The 16020-nt window shown below is 40.0% G+C and overlaps 1 protein-coding gene across 1 annotated transcript in view; it reads right to left on the bottom strand.

The window, feature by feature from the left end:
* The window catches only part of ALK (ALK receptor tyrosine kinase), a gene marked incomplete at its 3' end in the record, with an annotated part of 246977 nt that overhangs the window by 109086 nt on the left and 121871 nt on the right, over positions 1-16020 (bottom strand). Inside the window, exon 4 of the mRNA XM_081998640.1 lies at positions 2791-2918. Coding sequence (XP_081854766.1) covers positions 2791-2918 — 128 coding nt within the window. The remainder of the gene's footprint in view (positions 1-2790; positions 2919-16020) is intronic.

Here is a 16020-nt window from a genome sequence, read left to right as displayed (position 1 = left end):
ATTTGTAATTTTTTTTTTTTTGCTTTGCATACTGCACTTATTTAACTAGTAAGTTGTAAGAAAGACAATTAGACAATCAATAGCTTAGGTTTTACACACTGATAAACACAATCTGCTTCTCATTTAAGATAGTAATTGAAAGTCAATTGGCTGTAGGATGATGGGCAATGCTACCTGTTAACTGTTCTGATCCAAACCCTATAGAAATCCAAGCAGCCTTTCTATTGACTGTAGGGGCTTTCTGATCAGAATCAAATCCTACGGTTCAGGAAAGTTTCTGTAAAAATAACCAACACTTAGCACATGTCAAGTGCTAAAAATTAAAAACTAAAGCCAGAGGATGGAGTGCATGAGAAGAATGGTGGTGATGAACTACAGCAATGATAAGAGATGCACAAAACACAGTTTTGGTCAATCCTGAGGATTTAAAAAAACAAAACAAAAAGACCCCACAACAACAACAAAACCAAAAAAACAAAATCAAGTGAAACCCCTCAATCTGCAAGGTCTTTCCTTTTTTCTATCAAGCTAACTCAATCAGACCGATTATATGATGGGAATTGGGAAATGTGAAGATGTTCAAGAGACAAATCACCTTGATTTTCTAATCTGCTGCAGTGTTGAATGAAGAAAGGGAAATGTGGAGTACAGTTAAGACATTGCAATGATCAATTTATGTTTCCACTCAACAATTTTTAGTTAGATGGGATATGAATCTAGAATTTTTAAATTTAGAATTTAAAAAAATTTCAGAATTTCATCAGCATCTGATTTTTAAAAATTTATCTTAATTTCCCCTTCAATCCCAAATAGGCTGCTAATTTTTTACTTCAAATGCAGTAAACCCCTCATCTTTTCCATGACTGAAGAACTCAAAAAATGGAATTCCCAACGCTCAAAAGCAAATACCAACCTCAAACTTCTACCTTCCTCAAGCCCCTGTTAGCATCTAATTTAGATCCAAACCTGTATCCACATGTGGAAATGTTAGCCTAATTCCCTAAGATTGTCTGTGTGCCTTTATTTATTTTTAAATTGTGTATATGATCTTTAAAGTGTTTAGAAAAATCAGGCTGAAGGCTTTTTACTGTTTGTCAGATGTTTCTTTCCCAAATCCACTCATGTTTAAGGTGCTTCAGTAACATTAAGGTATCCAAGTAGCTAAGCTGCCCAAAGGCTTCTAACAGCTGCAGGAAAATTAGATTTAGATTAATCTTTTCTTATAGCTTTCCCTATTTCCTCCAAGCCTAAAGGGCCATCCTGGGCTGCTCATCACCACCTTCTTTTCTAGAAAAAGGACACAGTACCACATCTTCAGCTATGTGCAAAAGGCTTAGCAGTTCAACCAACAGAAAAATGAACAAGTGGTTTTCTTCCCTGATGGTATTATCCATACACCACGTCCTGTAAGCAGAGCAGAGGAGTAGCCAATTGCTACAAGTCTGTAGACAAAATGGGAGATTTGTTCCTTCTTTTGTTCACAATGTATCTTAATAGCTTCAGCAACTGACATCTGTCATCTGTAGAACAGTGCCCAGCACTGGCACGAGCTCACTCAGCCAACATTATCCTTTCACTCAGCTGACTGTCCTTCACCTACGGCTCTCCTTCAAGCACTCCCAAGAGAGAAATCCATGTACCTTCATGGGAGCTGACTATCTCCCATAGTTTGTCATAAAATTTGTTGCAATGTATTCCCAAAGCACGGTGGATTTGAACGACTTCTGTCTCACACACTTTCTTGTTTTGGGGACTTGAAATACTTTCTTTTCAGCCTTGCAGAGATACCAAGTTGTGTTCCGTACATCAGCAGCAGAACAGATGCATTCTGTCTGAACATGCCTTGTGCTTCCAGCGTAATGTCAGGCTGTTCCTTGTTGAAGCTTAGGGATCACCTTTATGTATGGACAGTGCAATAAATCCCTTAATACAGCTGGCCTTTGTGGAGAGCAACGTAAATAACCAAAATAATGTATATCTCCAGCAGATTTCCCTGTCCTAGACAGGTTGAAAAGAAGGACATGCAGCTCAACTCAGCAGTACTCCAAATAAATAAAATGGAAAAAAGGTAATGTGTTAAGTGGTATAAGTAATAACATTCTTCACTGACATGCCACCTAAAGATTTCAGTATGATTTCACAAGCTCCATAAAGCTAGTAGAACTAAAATGCAGCTACTTCTGGCATGAAGCACTAAATTTACATACTTGAATTGATGATGGAGCTTGTATTTAAAAAAGCAACCCCCATTAAGGTTGCCCAATGTTAAAATTCCATGCACTACATTGACCTCTTAGTGGTTACTAGGCAATAACTGCTTTGGAACATTGCCAAAGAAAGGCCTACTTTATCAGCATCAAGTTTTCCACAGTTGTTTAAAAAACAACCCTGGAATTTGTTACCAGGATCATTGAAAAGATGATGTGCAAGCTACCCTTCTAGGAATAACTCATCTGTTCTACTTTCTGCTGCAGAAAATGAACTTGTCAGGATAGGCAGGCATCTGGCAAGCCAGGATGAATACTGCTTTGGGTCTCCCAAAATGAAATTTTCCTAGAAATTCTTTCCAAAGGGAAGAAAAAAACCAAACTTGTTTCCTTCAAGAAGTTACAAACTTCTAAGGTAACATTAAAAAAATTCTTCCCTAAAAGGAACATACTTTTTTTTATCTGATTGATTTGATGAGAAGCTTTCATTCTGTGAAGGTTCTGTAACAGCCGGAAATCATGCTCCTCTCCGAAAAGACATCAAAAGACTATGAGCTAGAAGCAATAAAATACTCCATGTTACCTGTACTGCAGTTCTTCATCGCAAAGGAATCCAAAGCCGCTACACTCTTGTTCCCATTAGCAACATACTCCAGTGAGAGCCGAAATGGTTTCTCTAGATGTCCAACTCTCCTTTGAAGCAACACCCATCTGGTCTCATCATACAGCAAGAAGAAAAAACAAAGGAGAAGAGTGGTAAGAAAGGCTACTTTACAAGGGCCAAATCCCACAAAGCAGCATCTCCACACATGGCTAGTCATACTGTGCCTCCAACCCCAGCCCTCACTCCCCTCACGGTGCCCCGTGGTCAGGGCCATTCCCCCCCATGAATTTTGAAAAAGCAAGCTTCTAAGCACTAAGAGTTCTACCCAGATAAAATGTGGAAAACCCAGCTAAATAGTAGCTTATTGCTCTCTTCTGTCACACTGCTTTGCTCCCGGATTTCTCACAGATGTCTGCCTGCTTTTTTAAAGAAAGCTAACTTTCTTTGCAAAGCAAGCTGTGAAATCTGTACTGCGCATGGCACACCCTCTCTAAATATCACTCCTCCTGCTTCTCACCAGCCAAGTCTCTTAGTCACTCAGGTGATAAGCCAGTCTCCAGGGCTTGCGCAATAGCTCCAATTCCCAGCATTGCATCGCTGGTTGAGGTAAGACACTTCTAATGTGGCTGGCGGGAACATCTACACATGCATGAAGCACTACAACCAACACATGCCATTTCTCCTCCCTGCTGCCTCCCAAACAAACAAAAAGTCCCAGCAAGTAAATCAAAGAACCAAAGAACTGGATTAGCAGGCCTGGAGACTAACATCCACACTCCAAGAGTGTTACAACTTAGTCTGCTTGTTGCCAAGAGTAAAGGAGAACAAAAAGTCTGCATGAGCTTAATTTACTCCCTGAGATGCTAGCAGTCATCAAGGCCTGCCTGTCTTTAACATCCACGTTCTCCCCTCTGATCAGCTGGGTCTGCTGCTCCACCTGAAACACCTTGCAAGCCAGCACAAGAACTACTCCTAGACCCTCAGCTCTTACACATTACCTCTGATTTAACTTTCAAATGTTCTGTGTCCAGCAAGACACATCTAAAGGTAGACAGAAAAAAATGTAAGTATCTGTCTTTTCCCCTATATACCGGAATTCTGATCTGCAAGGAAAACTTTAAGGAATAAAAACTTGTATGACAACATGCTCTGGCCCATTTCACCTTCCGTCCTTGGGCACAGGACCACTTGTTGACACCATTTGTGATGGGCTGCTTCCCAAGAGGCATGTATTACTTCGGCAGAGATACAGAGCCCATCACACATTTCACCCTGGTTTATTCAGTGCCTGCTTACTAATCATAAACACGATCAGAGACAAGAGAGTCTGTGAAGCCACTCAGTCACTACAAATCCAATTTTTCACATCTCTCTCCTGTTACAGGAAAAAATGCAGCACCAAGGATAAAACATTTGTTTTCAGTGTACTGTAACCAGTCAACTGGAGCCAAACAAGACAACAGGGGCCTAATTAAAGTCTATTAGGAAATGCTTTTTACAGCTCCAGCTGCAACTTTTAAAAGATGAGAACAAAAGCTGATTGTGTTTCCTTAAGCTGCTTTCAAACACCAATATTAAGCATAGTTGAGGAAGACTGTAAATATTTCTAGCTGACATAATGGGTCAGGGACAACACATTTTTCATTGGTCTTACAAAAATGTTTCCTCATCAGGTATCCCCATCACTCCCCGGTGTATGGGTTTGTGCTTGTTATGTGTGCTGTGCACAAGAACGCTTTTTTCTTGAGGGAGGGAACCCACTGGAACATATGTTCTGAATAAAAGAAACTACACAGTTTAGCTGGCATCTGTAGCAAGAACCTTATTCTCCAGAAGTGTGCCAAAATTGGGTTATCATCAAGTTAAGACACACTTCTGAAAGTAAATAAAAACATATGTGTATGACATTTGCACCAACTAACCATCACTTGTGCCTGCTACAGGCGTGGGTTAGCCCCAAACCACAGACCCTATACTGCTACCAGCTGAGAGACTTTCCTTTGCTCCAGAGGCAGACACACTGTTTATCTCATCAGGGACACAATGGTGTCATTACGCTCTGCTGAACTGGACAAAATTCCCAGCAGGCAAGGAAGCTACCAACAGAAAGGTATGTTAAGGACCTAAAGACAACTCCTTCGCAAGGGCTGCATAAAGACCCTGCCAACAGCTAACGCAGTTCAACTTGCAACTCAGAAAAGCAAACACTGATTTTAATGATTTACTAAATTTCTTCCTCTCTCCTTTTCCAGCAAAAAGAGTGAAACTAGACTACTAAGTTTCATTTTTTGTTTAAAGTTATCTTCATTTCCACATTTCATCTTCTGACTTCTGTGCTCCAGGTTCCTGCTTGAGAAGGGAATGTTGGCATTCTTGCTCCTTTTCTGTCTCCCTCCCCCAAACAGGTAAATCTGCTTTTACTAAAATTAAATAAAATAAAGCATTGAGAGTATTTTAAATGCCTAGCTTCTGTGTGCATTATTTCTTTCAATATCATCTCAAGTTAGGTATATTATAGGGATTAGAGGATACGAACTTCCCTAAAAATAGCGTAAAAAAACACCCTAGATTTAATTTTGCTTATGAAATACAGAAGTATCTGTATGTCATGAAAATCGTTCTCCTCAACTTCAGAAGACTGATGGATTTTAATTCCAAGAACGCACTTCCTCTCTCAACAATGATTTCCATTTCTGTGCTACTGCTAACCCTCTGGATAAATGTGCCAGGAGTTTTAGGAATTGCTTTTCTGAGTTACTGGTGCAATAACTTTAGTTTGAAATTCTCAGGCCTCTCATAGTTTACCACAGAAACTTTATTAACTCCCAGAGCTGTTGCCAAGCAGGTATTTTATATCACCGCAATGCAAGACTGGAAATGGCAGACTCGCTCAAGCCCAAATTCATTACAAAATATATTCATATTTTGTGGTACAAATTCCTACAATAGTTTGTCTGAGATGTGAAGATTCATGTGAAAAGAAATCCCAAGCATCAGCCTCTTTCTTGAGAGACATGAAAATAAACGAGTTGAATATGACACTAACTGGTGGATTTATCAGGGACACTAAAAATAGCTACTGGGTCAGCAGAGACACCCACAGGCAAATTCAGATGGGAGTTAATTTTGCCATCATTCCATGGCAGAACAGGGACTCTGATCTCCAGACCTTTCCATACAACACCCTGTATTTAACAGACCCATACTCATTTGCAGAACCTGTACTACAGTCTGCTTGGTGGCAGCAAGATCTACTTCAGCATAACTGATATGCGTTAGATGTTAATTAGTAGTAGGCTTTATGAAATTTCTATTAGTGGCCTATATGTTACAAATCTAATTTTAGAAAGCATTTTAGCAAGGTAACAGAAAAGCTACTTTCAGTCATATTTTGAGATACATGGAGAAATACCATGTGTGGAACCTCTTCACACTGAAATCATGCTTAACCAACCTGGTAGCTTTCTATGCTGTGATGATCAACTTGGTGGATGAGGCGAGCAGTAGATGTTGCTTATCTTGACTTTGGTAAGGTTTTCAATGCTGTCTCCCATCCCATCCCATCCTCACTGACAAACTAATGAAAGTACAGACTATGTAAGTAGACAGTGAGGCAGACTGAAAACTGGCTGAACTGCCAGGCTTAGAGGGTTATCATCAACAGTACAAAGTCCTGCTGGAGGCCAGTCCTAATGGTATACCTCTGGGCCGGTAGTGAGGCCAATAATGTTTCCTACCTTCATTAATGACCTGGATAATGGGGCAGGCTGTACCATCAGCAAGTTTCCAGCCAAACTGGGAGGAGCGGTTGGTATGCAGGATGTTGGGTTGCCACTGAGAGGGGCCCTTGACAGGCTGGAAATTTGGGCCAACAGGAACCTCATGAAGTTCAACAAAGGGAAATGCAAAGTGCTGCCCTGGGGGAGGAACAATCCCATGCATCAGCACAGGCCAGAAAGCAGATCTGCAGAAGACTTTTGGGTCCTGGTAGACAAAATATTGAACATAAGCTAGCAATGTATCCTCAATGACAAGGAAGGCCAAGAGCTTCCTGGGCTGCACTGGGAACAGCAGATCAAAGGGGCAATTCTTCCCCTCTATTCAGCACTAGGGAGACCCATCTGGAGTGCTGTGTCCAGTGCTGGACTTTCCAGCATGAGAAAGACATGGACTTACTGAAATGAGTCCAGCAAACAGCCACAGAGATCATTAAGGGACTAGAGCATCTGACACACAAGAAGAGGCTGAGAAAATTGGGATTGTTGAGCCCAGAGAAGGCTTAGGAAAGATCTTATCAATGCTTATATGTTATGGGAGGATGGAAGAAGACAGAATCAGAGAGTGGTATCCAACACAAGGACAACAGGGAAGCAGAAGGCACGTTTGCTTGGATTGAAAGACCATTTTATTTCCATTGAAATTCCATTTAAACACAAGAGTAAACTTGCTTACTCTGAGGTGATTGACCACTGGAACAAGTTGCCCAGAAATCTTATGGGGTTTCCATCCTTGGAGATATTCAAAACCTGACTGGATATGGCTCTGGGTAACCCGCTCCAGCTCATCCTGCATCGAGCAGCGAAGTTGGACTAGTCAATCTCAGAGGTCCTTTCCAACCTCAACCATTCTACAATTCTGTGAAACTTGGGTCCCAAAAGCAAATTACAGCAGATAACAGATTGCTTCTGTTATCCTCTGTATAACCTCCAAGCACTCTACAGAATGAGTCAGACTGGTAAGCTGACAACTGCAAGGACACAGGCATCAGTTACTGTGCACATCTCCACACAGCCTTCAAGATCAAAACATATTTTTACCACAACATTGGCCATAATAACCATGATGATCTCTCTAAATACTGCTGCAAGCAATAAAAAAAGACCACACTTTAACATCTTAATTTAATCCTTTATGCTGTAAAGCAACACACTGTATTGTATTGTTCAGGCACTGCTCAATGTCTTGATACAGCAGGCCAGATCTACCCAAGACGACCTTCACTGAACTTACAGTAAGAAAGCAGTCAGCTCAGATATCTAGAATCTGCAACATACAGAGATTTAGACAGGACCTAGTAACACCATCGTCTTCAGTGATAGAGCAGCTCAAAATCCTAGATCCAAATATTTTCAGACTTTAGACAAGTTCAGACCCGGATATATTATCTAGAGAGAATTTGTTGCTGAAAGAAAGCTTGGGCAACACCCAGAGTTTCTCTTACAAGGTTGTATCGCTCTTCCCTAAAACAGAAAATGCTGCTAACAGAACCTGAGCACAGTACAAGGGCTGAATTTTCAAACGACCTTCTGTATACTCATTCACACTCCTTAATGCGATGGTATGCTAGAAACCACCTTGGGCCTTGCACAGCCCTGCCAAGGGTTAGGTGTTGGATTCTGAACAAGCCAAAGTACTTCTCTGTAACCTAACCTTTCTTAAACCTCCCATCCATGACTCACTTTTCCAGGTAGTAGGTTTTGCTCCCCCACTTCTATTTCACATGTAGTTACCTGGTTTCACAAGCCGTAATCTAGTTTTCATGGAAACTTAATTTCCAAGAGACATTTATAGTTTAGATGCTCTTCAGTTGTTCATGCAGCATGTAGCTTCAGGAGGAACACATTCCTGATTTATTCTAATCAATACACCAATGCTTTAGATGCCATTTTGCATGCTCCTATGGGTAATGCCAGCACTGATTAATTGCAAGTACAAGTCAGGACGCTCTCTTAGAGGCAGTGAATTAAAAAAAAAAAACGAAAAAAAAAAACCCCAAAAACCCCAAAAAACATGCTAGAACTCTCAAGTAAAATCTCGAGTCAGAACACTTGAATCCTGCATCTGTCTGTCTTCACGGATAAATGATTTTGCATCCAGTTCACACACACATACTCATTTGGTGCTCTTTCATCCTACTAAAGAAGGATTTCAAAATGCTTGATTCCAGCAAGCTTTTGGACTTGCTCTTGACGTCCCATGTACATCAACCATCTTTGTGACCATTCTCTAGACATCCGTCTACATCTGGAAGGTAGAAATAATTTCCATGCCATCAGCCAGCCTGACACTTCAGTGCAGTGTTTACATCAGCCCTAACTTACGTGGTTTTCACCACATAAGTGAAGTTTCACCCAGAACACTATCCCAGCCTGGTTCTGATAAAGCCACTGCTTTCTCACTTTTAGAGGCCAAGTTGAAAGCAGAAGTCTTCTACATATGAGAAGAATTAGCAAATTAGCAAAACAATTAGCAAAAACCAAAGAACCAATCCTTAAATCCTGTTCCCTTACATATAGTAAATGAGGGTTAAATGCACCTGAACTGTGGTGTGGGAAATGAAGAGCTGCATGGCCCCTCCTGGGTCGTGATTCAGGTTGCGAGCTCCCAGCAGCTATTAATAGGAGGTTGAAGGAAGACAAGAACTTCAAACTATCCCCTCCCCTTAAGAAAAAAGCTCTCCAAATTCAAGCTGTGTTTTGCTCTCATCTCCACTTGCCACAGAGAAAAATTGTGGAATTTAACAGACTACTCATACCTAAGTTGAGTTACAGTGTGATTTTATTTCTCCAGGTCCAGACTGTCTCTCGTCTAAAATAATCCTATTGTTACCAACACTTATCATGGTATGCCTGGGAGGAAGATGCAATGTATCTCAGCAAGGACTTCATTTTATCTCTTTGGTAAAAGGTTCAGCGAACTTCTGGGAATTACAAAATTAAATAGCAGTAATAGCAGCTGCATCAGAGTATTTCACATCAAAATCCACCTGCGGCATGATAAAGGTAGAGAAAAAATTAGATGCTGATTTTTGAGAATGAAACCTTGTTAAAGGCAGAATTAAAAATTATCAGTAGGAGTCCAAAAGAGAATTTTTCCTCTTTACTAGATGAATTGGTGAAAGAACATAACTTTCTCCATCCTGCATGCCATTGCATAATTATACAGGAGCTTATAACAGGTTTTAATCTTGCCTTCATACTGTTCCAGACTTTCCTTTTCTTCAGCAATTAATGGGTACTGGACAAAGGAAGAACCAGACTAGACCTTTTCAGGCTGCAGCAAACAGAAAATTAAAAAATGTTTCCAAGGAGATGCCAAAAGAATTCTAAGAGACAGAAGGAGAAAAAAATAAAATTACCCATAGGAGGCTGTGTAAACTTTTTTCTCATTAGTTCAAACAATACAATACACTGTCTTGTAATTACTTTTAATTATCAACTTTAAATTCATTTAAGTTTACTGATCTTAAAATTATTTAAAAGTCAGCAGGGTCTGAATCTGATGCATGGCGATATAGTCTTGAAAAGGATCTACTTTATAAAATGGCAACAAAGTTACTGTATATTAATGCAAGAGGTTATTTAGCATTAAAGGAGATAATTGATGTGCAATGCAGAAAGTTTGCAACACAAACTCTTCTGCTCACGGAACTTTCTACTTAGTAAGAGAAAGAAAAATGGTATACATTTTCCTCTGTTGATCTAATATCAGTTGTCTTTCTACCCTTTTTCTATGGCCTTTTGCGTAAGCAAGATGTAACTGTTGGTGATAAGTTAAATACAGTTAAGACCTTTATTAGTCTCACTGAATCAGACTTTTAACATCCCTTTGACTGGTTCCAAGAATGCTTCCCTGCCCTTCCCTCAAAATGCCTTTAGAAGATGGCTTCACGGAAGTTTTGCCATAAAAAAAACATTAAATAATTGTAATGATTTTCTTTCCTTGTACTCTTTTAATGTTTTTAAGATAAAACTAATAACACCATCCCCACCCCAAGAAAACGCCCAGTAATTCGGCTAGGTTTCATCACTGGAAGTATTAAAAAAACATGTAGACGTAGGGCTTCAGGATATGGTTTAATGGGCATGGTGGTGTTGGGTTGATGTTTGGACTTGATGATCTTAAAGGCCTTTTCCGACCTTAATGATTCTGTGATTCTGTGTTTGGCCAATGAGTCAGAACATACTATGTAATTACCTTGCCTAGAACAGCAGACCAACAAGATTTTGGCTTCAGACTGCAACAATATCGAATTCTACCCTCCTTTTAGGATTGCGATGCTGGGCTCTTTTGTACAATCTACTCTGCTGAGAATTGTAGAACCAAGGAGATACCACAATATGGCAGAAATTGCTTTAGGTTTCAGTGAGACACAAGTAGGCCATAAAGGATATTTTTATGTTATACTTATTTTTGGGTAACTTTGAAAGTTTGCTATTAAGCCACTAGAGTTTCATTAGTAATGGGGTCTCCTCCTATACTTAGAGCATGCTACAAGACCATAACACAACTACTCCACACAGGAAAATTTATTAAAATGGCAGAAGATAAAGCCTACAGAAAAATACTTTTTCCTGTTAACTTCCATAGAGTTAACGATAATTTTTTTTTATCTCTTAGAAAAATCATTTTACAAAGATTTTGCTTTACTAACCCAGTTAAAGTAAATTCCCTGCTCTGAAAATTTGAGGACTTACATCTGAGTGCTGTAAAGAATTTAATCAGGTACGTAACTGAAGAACTGCAGCCTCACAATTAAATCTAATTGTTGTGATTACAAATGAGAATCTTTTAATGGAATTTAATACAGATAGAGGCCCTGGAAGAAAGAGCACAGGAACTGCAGAGGGATTCAAAGACAGACAATGAAATTATGCTATATGGTGGAAGGCAAACGTCTTTCCAACAGAGTAATCTGGCACGTTTGCAGTGGAACGTAACCTGCTAAATGGCAGGTTTATTAGTCCAGTTTTCCCTTCTAAAGTGTCTGTGGAAAGAGTAACCCAGATACTTAGAGGACAATTTTTGTAACAGACCATTCTGAAATGTCAACTTAATGCTACAGATGTGCTAAGAAACTCATTTACTCAAAAGATCTGTTGGACAAGTGGGGCTGAGACATGAGAAAGCACTGGTTTTTTTTAAACAGAACAAATTATTTTAATTAGCCACTTCATCACATCCAATAAACAGTTCTGAGCTTTTCATGGGAGCTCCCCACTGACATGATATGTCTAATCACTCCAGTAAGAGACTACTGCAATTGCAAATGCAGTAGAGTTAAACAACTTGCCCAGAGGAATGTGTTCATCTGGCACTGAACTTTCCTTTCTGTTCCCCAGCTAAACCACGCAAGGCAGAACTTTCTTCCATGGTTGAAGGCACTCCTGGGATGCTACAATTAGTAATTGTATCTGAGATATAGCATCAAAACTGATGTGAAAAGAACAACAGCTCAGCATACTTTTCTGATGCACAATGGCTCTTTAGTGTCACCTCCTCTTGTAGTCCTCTCCCTATTTGCATATGAGCTTGATTACCCTTCCTTTAATGAAACTAACACTGCCAAAAAATGAGATTTCACTGTATGAAACCAAATTGCAATAACTGCTGGCAGCATGTAAGCCAAGGCAATCCCAGCAACACTTAGCATTCACACAAACCATTACATCTTTAGATGCTTATACAGACCTCACAGCCCCTTAGCAAAAAAATAAAACACCTCACCTTTCAGGTGGGTAAAAAGAGGCACAGGAAGGATATATGATTCATTTAGTCAGTAACTAGATGGCAGAACTAGGATCAGAGATAAGAATTTCTGATTCTTATTCCTATGTCCTAATCCACTGCATCATGCTGCTTCTGATGAGAGTAATTAAATTTCATGCTTCAGGAGACAACTTAATTGTCTTTGAGGATCAGAAGGAAATTCCATCCTTTCAGCCCAACGTACAGCACCGCTTAGGTGTGCCAAAGAGTAGTTTTCATTTCTTACTTAAATATTGAAAGTAAAAAATAATCTAATTTTAATTACAGTCAAGTACAGTCAAGGCTTCAGAAAGACAGGATGTCTTTTCAAAAAGAAGAGTAGTGGCACATATTCTGAAATAACTGAGTTCTCAATAGCTGTGTCTGGGAGACCAATTAAACTGGGATTTTTATCTCAGCACTCAGCAGTGGCTTTTCACAACACAGCTAAAGGGAAGTACGAATATTGTGTCTGCTCACCATTCATATGGTGGAATAAAAACCATGAACTATTTTAGGTTTAAAGGCTGAAAGAGGGGATGAGAGGGAAAGTTTTACTTAAGAGAACAGCTGTGCTTATTGCTGTATCCTTTAGGGATATGTTGCAATTATCTAGCAGGTTTAATAACCTAGACTTCAAAATAAGGTATCAATACATAAAAAGAAACACTAAGGACTAGATGGACTGGATCATAAGGTTCAGAAGGATTTATAGAACGCCTACTCCACGCATTCCGGCTCACCACAAGACAGTCCCCAACCTCCTGTAAGAGGCTCCTAAAACCCATTCATCAAGTCAAACCCCATAAAATGCTGCCTGGTTAGAAAAAAAATAACCTGACTGGATTTCAGAGATTCCCAGAAACCAAAAAGGCTGGCAGATAATCCTGAGCAAATGCCACCTTTCCCATAACTTCAGCTATTCACAGTGTTTGGCTGCAACACAGAAGTAAGCCTATGATTGCATTGGGCATAAAGGTGTGCCATGTGCAGTGCAAAATAGATAAGTAAATAAAAATAAAACATGGTGCAAAATAAATAGAAGTGAAATGTCTCCCATAAAACTGTGCAGTTCAGAAGGTGTCTATCTATAAGCAGCGTGAGGGGTAGCATAAAATGAAATTGTAGGGGTAAAGACAAAAGATGTATTTCCTGATGAACAACTTCCTCTTCCAATTTAATTTGCTTCCTTCAAACAGACTTTTGAAAGAAACAACTCATTAGGAAGGATCTGACTGGGGAAGATGAGGCGTGGAATGCAGAAAGGTTGTGTCCACTACTGCTTACATAGTGGGTACTATAAGAGTTACCCTGTTGGGGAAGGGAGCCTCTGAATTGTATAATTCTGAATGGAGAAAGATGTTAAAAAAAACCAATTACCTGGTCACTATACTCAAAGAAGTGGAACTTGGGAGGCCAGCATCTACTCATCAGAACAAATGGCACATCAGAAGTCAGACTGTACTACTTAACAACTGAAATGTCAACTTTAAAGACAGAGAAATGCCATGAAAGCAAGGCGTGCACAGCTTTCACCATAGCAGCAGTGACAGCAATACTATCATAGTTGATAACAATGCCCTCACTATCTTACTGCATTTGGAATATACATGAGAATAACATCTGCTGTGTAAGTCCAAATAGAAGAAATGCTGCCTATGGTCAAGACTAACTTTTGCCAGACATGTTGAGCCTGTTTCTGTCCCACTGATCTAATCTCCCTCATTTAGTATTGGATATTTCTGAGAAAGAATCGTAACAGGCCATGTTGAACATCCAGAAGGGAAGCCAAGAGTAGCCAACCACATCTGCCACTGCCTGGAAATACAAGTTTAAGTTACTGTCTGGGATCTCAACTCCCCAGAACTTGGAGCGCAGGGATGTTTTATTTAGCTCCGCATACATTTGCCTGTTAGTCTCAACATTTGGCATACACACTTCCTTTGAGCGTAAATAAGAAAAGCCTTGACAAGGAGCATACAAAACAGACTCCAGAAGATGTTCTAGTATAATTTACTGGCTCCTCACAGTCAAATAAAAAGGTACCTAAATGAAGAAGCTCATTTCCTTAGGTTAATATTGCCAATAAAATAGAAGGTGTTTTTGAACAGTGATTTTAAAACAGCATGAAAACATGATGACCGTCTTTAGTATTTACTGATAAACAGCTATGCCTTTTCACTCATTCCCAAAACACAGCAGTCCTGCCAATGCTGTTTGTCTCAGTATCACATTAAATTGTTTTTCAAATTCAAGTACTCTTCTTTTTTTCCCCAAATGACATCAGTAATTGCAATTCAATAACATTTTCTAGGATAGCTCTTGCCTTTAGACACCATTCTGGGAAGGAGACTGTGCACTGCAGCATCCTGGAAAGCTCAGAAACATGAGCTCGGACTCAAAGAGTAAGTCTCACTTGCAAGCTCACCCATATTAGGCAAAGACTGGAAGGAAAACCATTCTATGATTCCCTCACAAGGCAGAAATGGGGCAAAAGGTCTCTTCTGTGATATTTGAGTGTGACTTTAGAAACATTGTGACATTTCCGTGAACTTAGGTATAAAAAGGTATACTTGGTGCCTGAGGACATTGTGAGGCTTGATTAAGTTAACAATACCCAGCTCAGTGTAAAAGGCCAAATCAATCCAGGCACCATTCCTAGGGTCTGACTTAAACCCTATTTTGAATATATAAATCAAACTCTGAACAAGGATGAGTTTTGCCGTATGAACCTGCAACATCCTTTGAGCACTTCACACAGCAAAGGCTGCAGGTATGCAGAGTATCTGTGCAGGGGTACATACTGTCAGCTCACCCCCAGGCAACACAAACTGGGTAGCAACACCAAGACTGCATTTCCTGACGTTAAGAGGATTTTTCAATGTACTATTTTCTAAGACCATTTCCTTGCTGTTCCTTCTCTCCTGAACAGGAGTGCTGCAGGCTGATGGGGAAGACACAGTAAAATTTCCAGCCCTTTCTTTCCTCCCTCACTGCTTTCCCACATGGGCTGCCTGAGTACTTGCTTCAGAGTAGGATTTTGCCTTTCTCATCAAAATTTAGATTTATTGACCCTCAAAGTCTCACTATGACCTCTAATTTTCCCTAACAAACATAACCACAAAGCTCTCAGGCTCCATATCTGCCAAGTACAATCAATACTGTTGAATAAAAACCAGCCTATAGACTACAGCAGCCCTTGCCTCTGCCTAGCTCAAAGGTTTTGTGCAGTTGCAGCTTGTTCTTGGGTGAACCAGTTCCTGGGTAATTAAGAGTTCAGATGCTCCTGCACAACCCTTTTTGAGTGGGTAAACTGCCTCAGGATATACCAAACTTGAATCACAAGGAGTTTAAAGCTGCCTGAGAATGTGGGATATGCTAAGCTGAGCAATGGGCCGTAAGGAAGATGCCATTAGGCTAAAACTCTATCAGAGCAGTCAAGTGATTGCATTTCAGTCAGTAACTCCATCTCCCCCACAGGCCTACCAAATACATCCATGTTAGCCACTGCCAACCGCATCCCAGCTTTGCCATTAGCCCATACCAGGACGACTTTCTGCTGATTAAATGTGTTCATCTGACACTACAAAAAACTCTTCTTTTTTGGCCAGTAATTCAGAAATGGGCTGAATACAAGAATAAGGAAAAACAGCAGGTAAAGGAAGGTGCATTGAGAAAGGC

Source organism: Phaethon aethereus (assembly GCF_964289735.1).
Source record: "Phaethon aethereus genome assembly, chromosome: 3".
NCBI lineage: Eukaryota > Metazoa > Chordata > Aves > Phaethontiformes > Phaethontidae > Phaethon > Phaethon aethereus.
The sequence above is the reverse complement of the archived record's forward strand: the minus strand, read 5'-3'. Positions and strand labels throughout refer to the sequence as shown.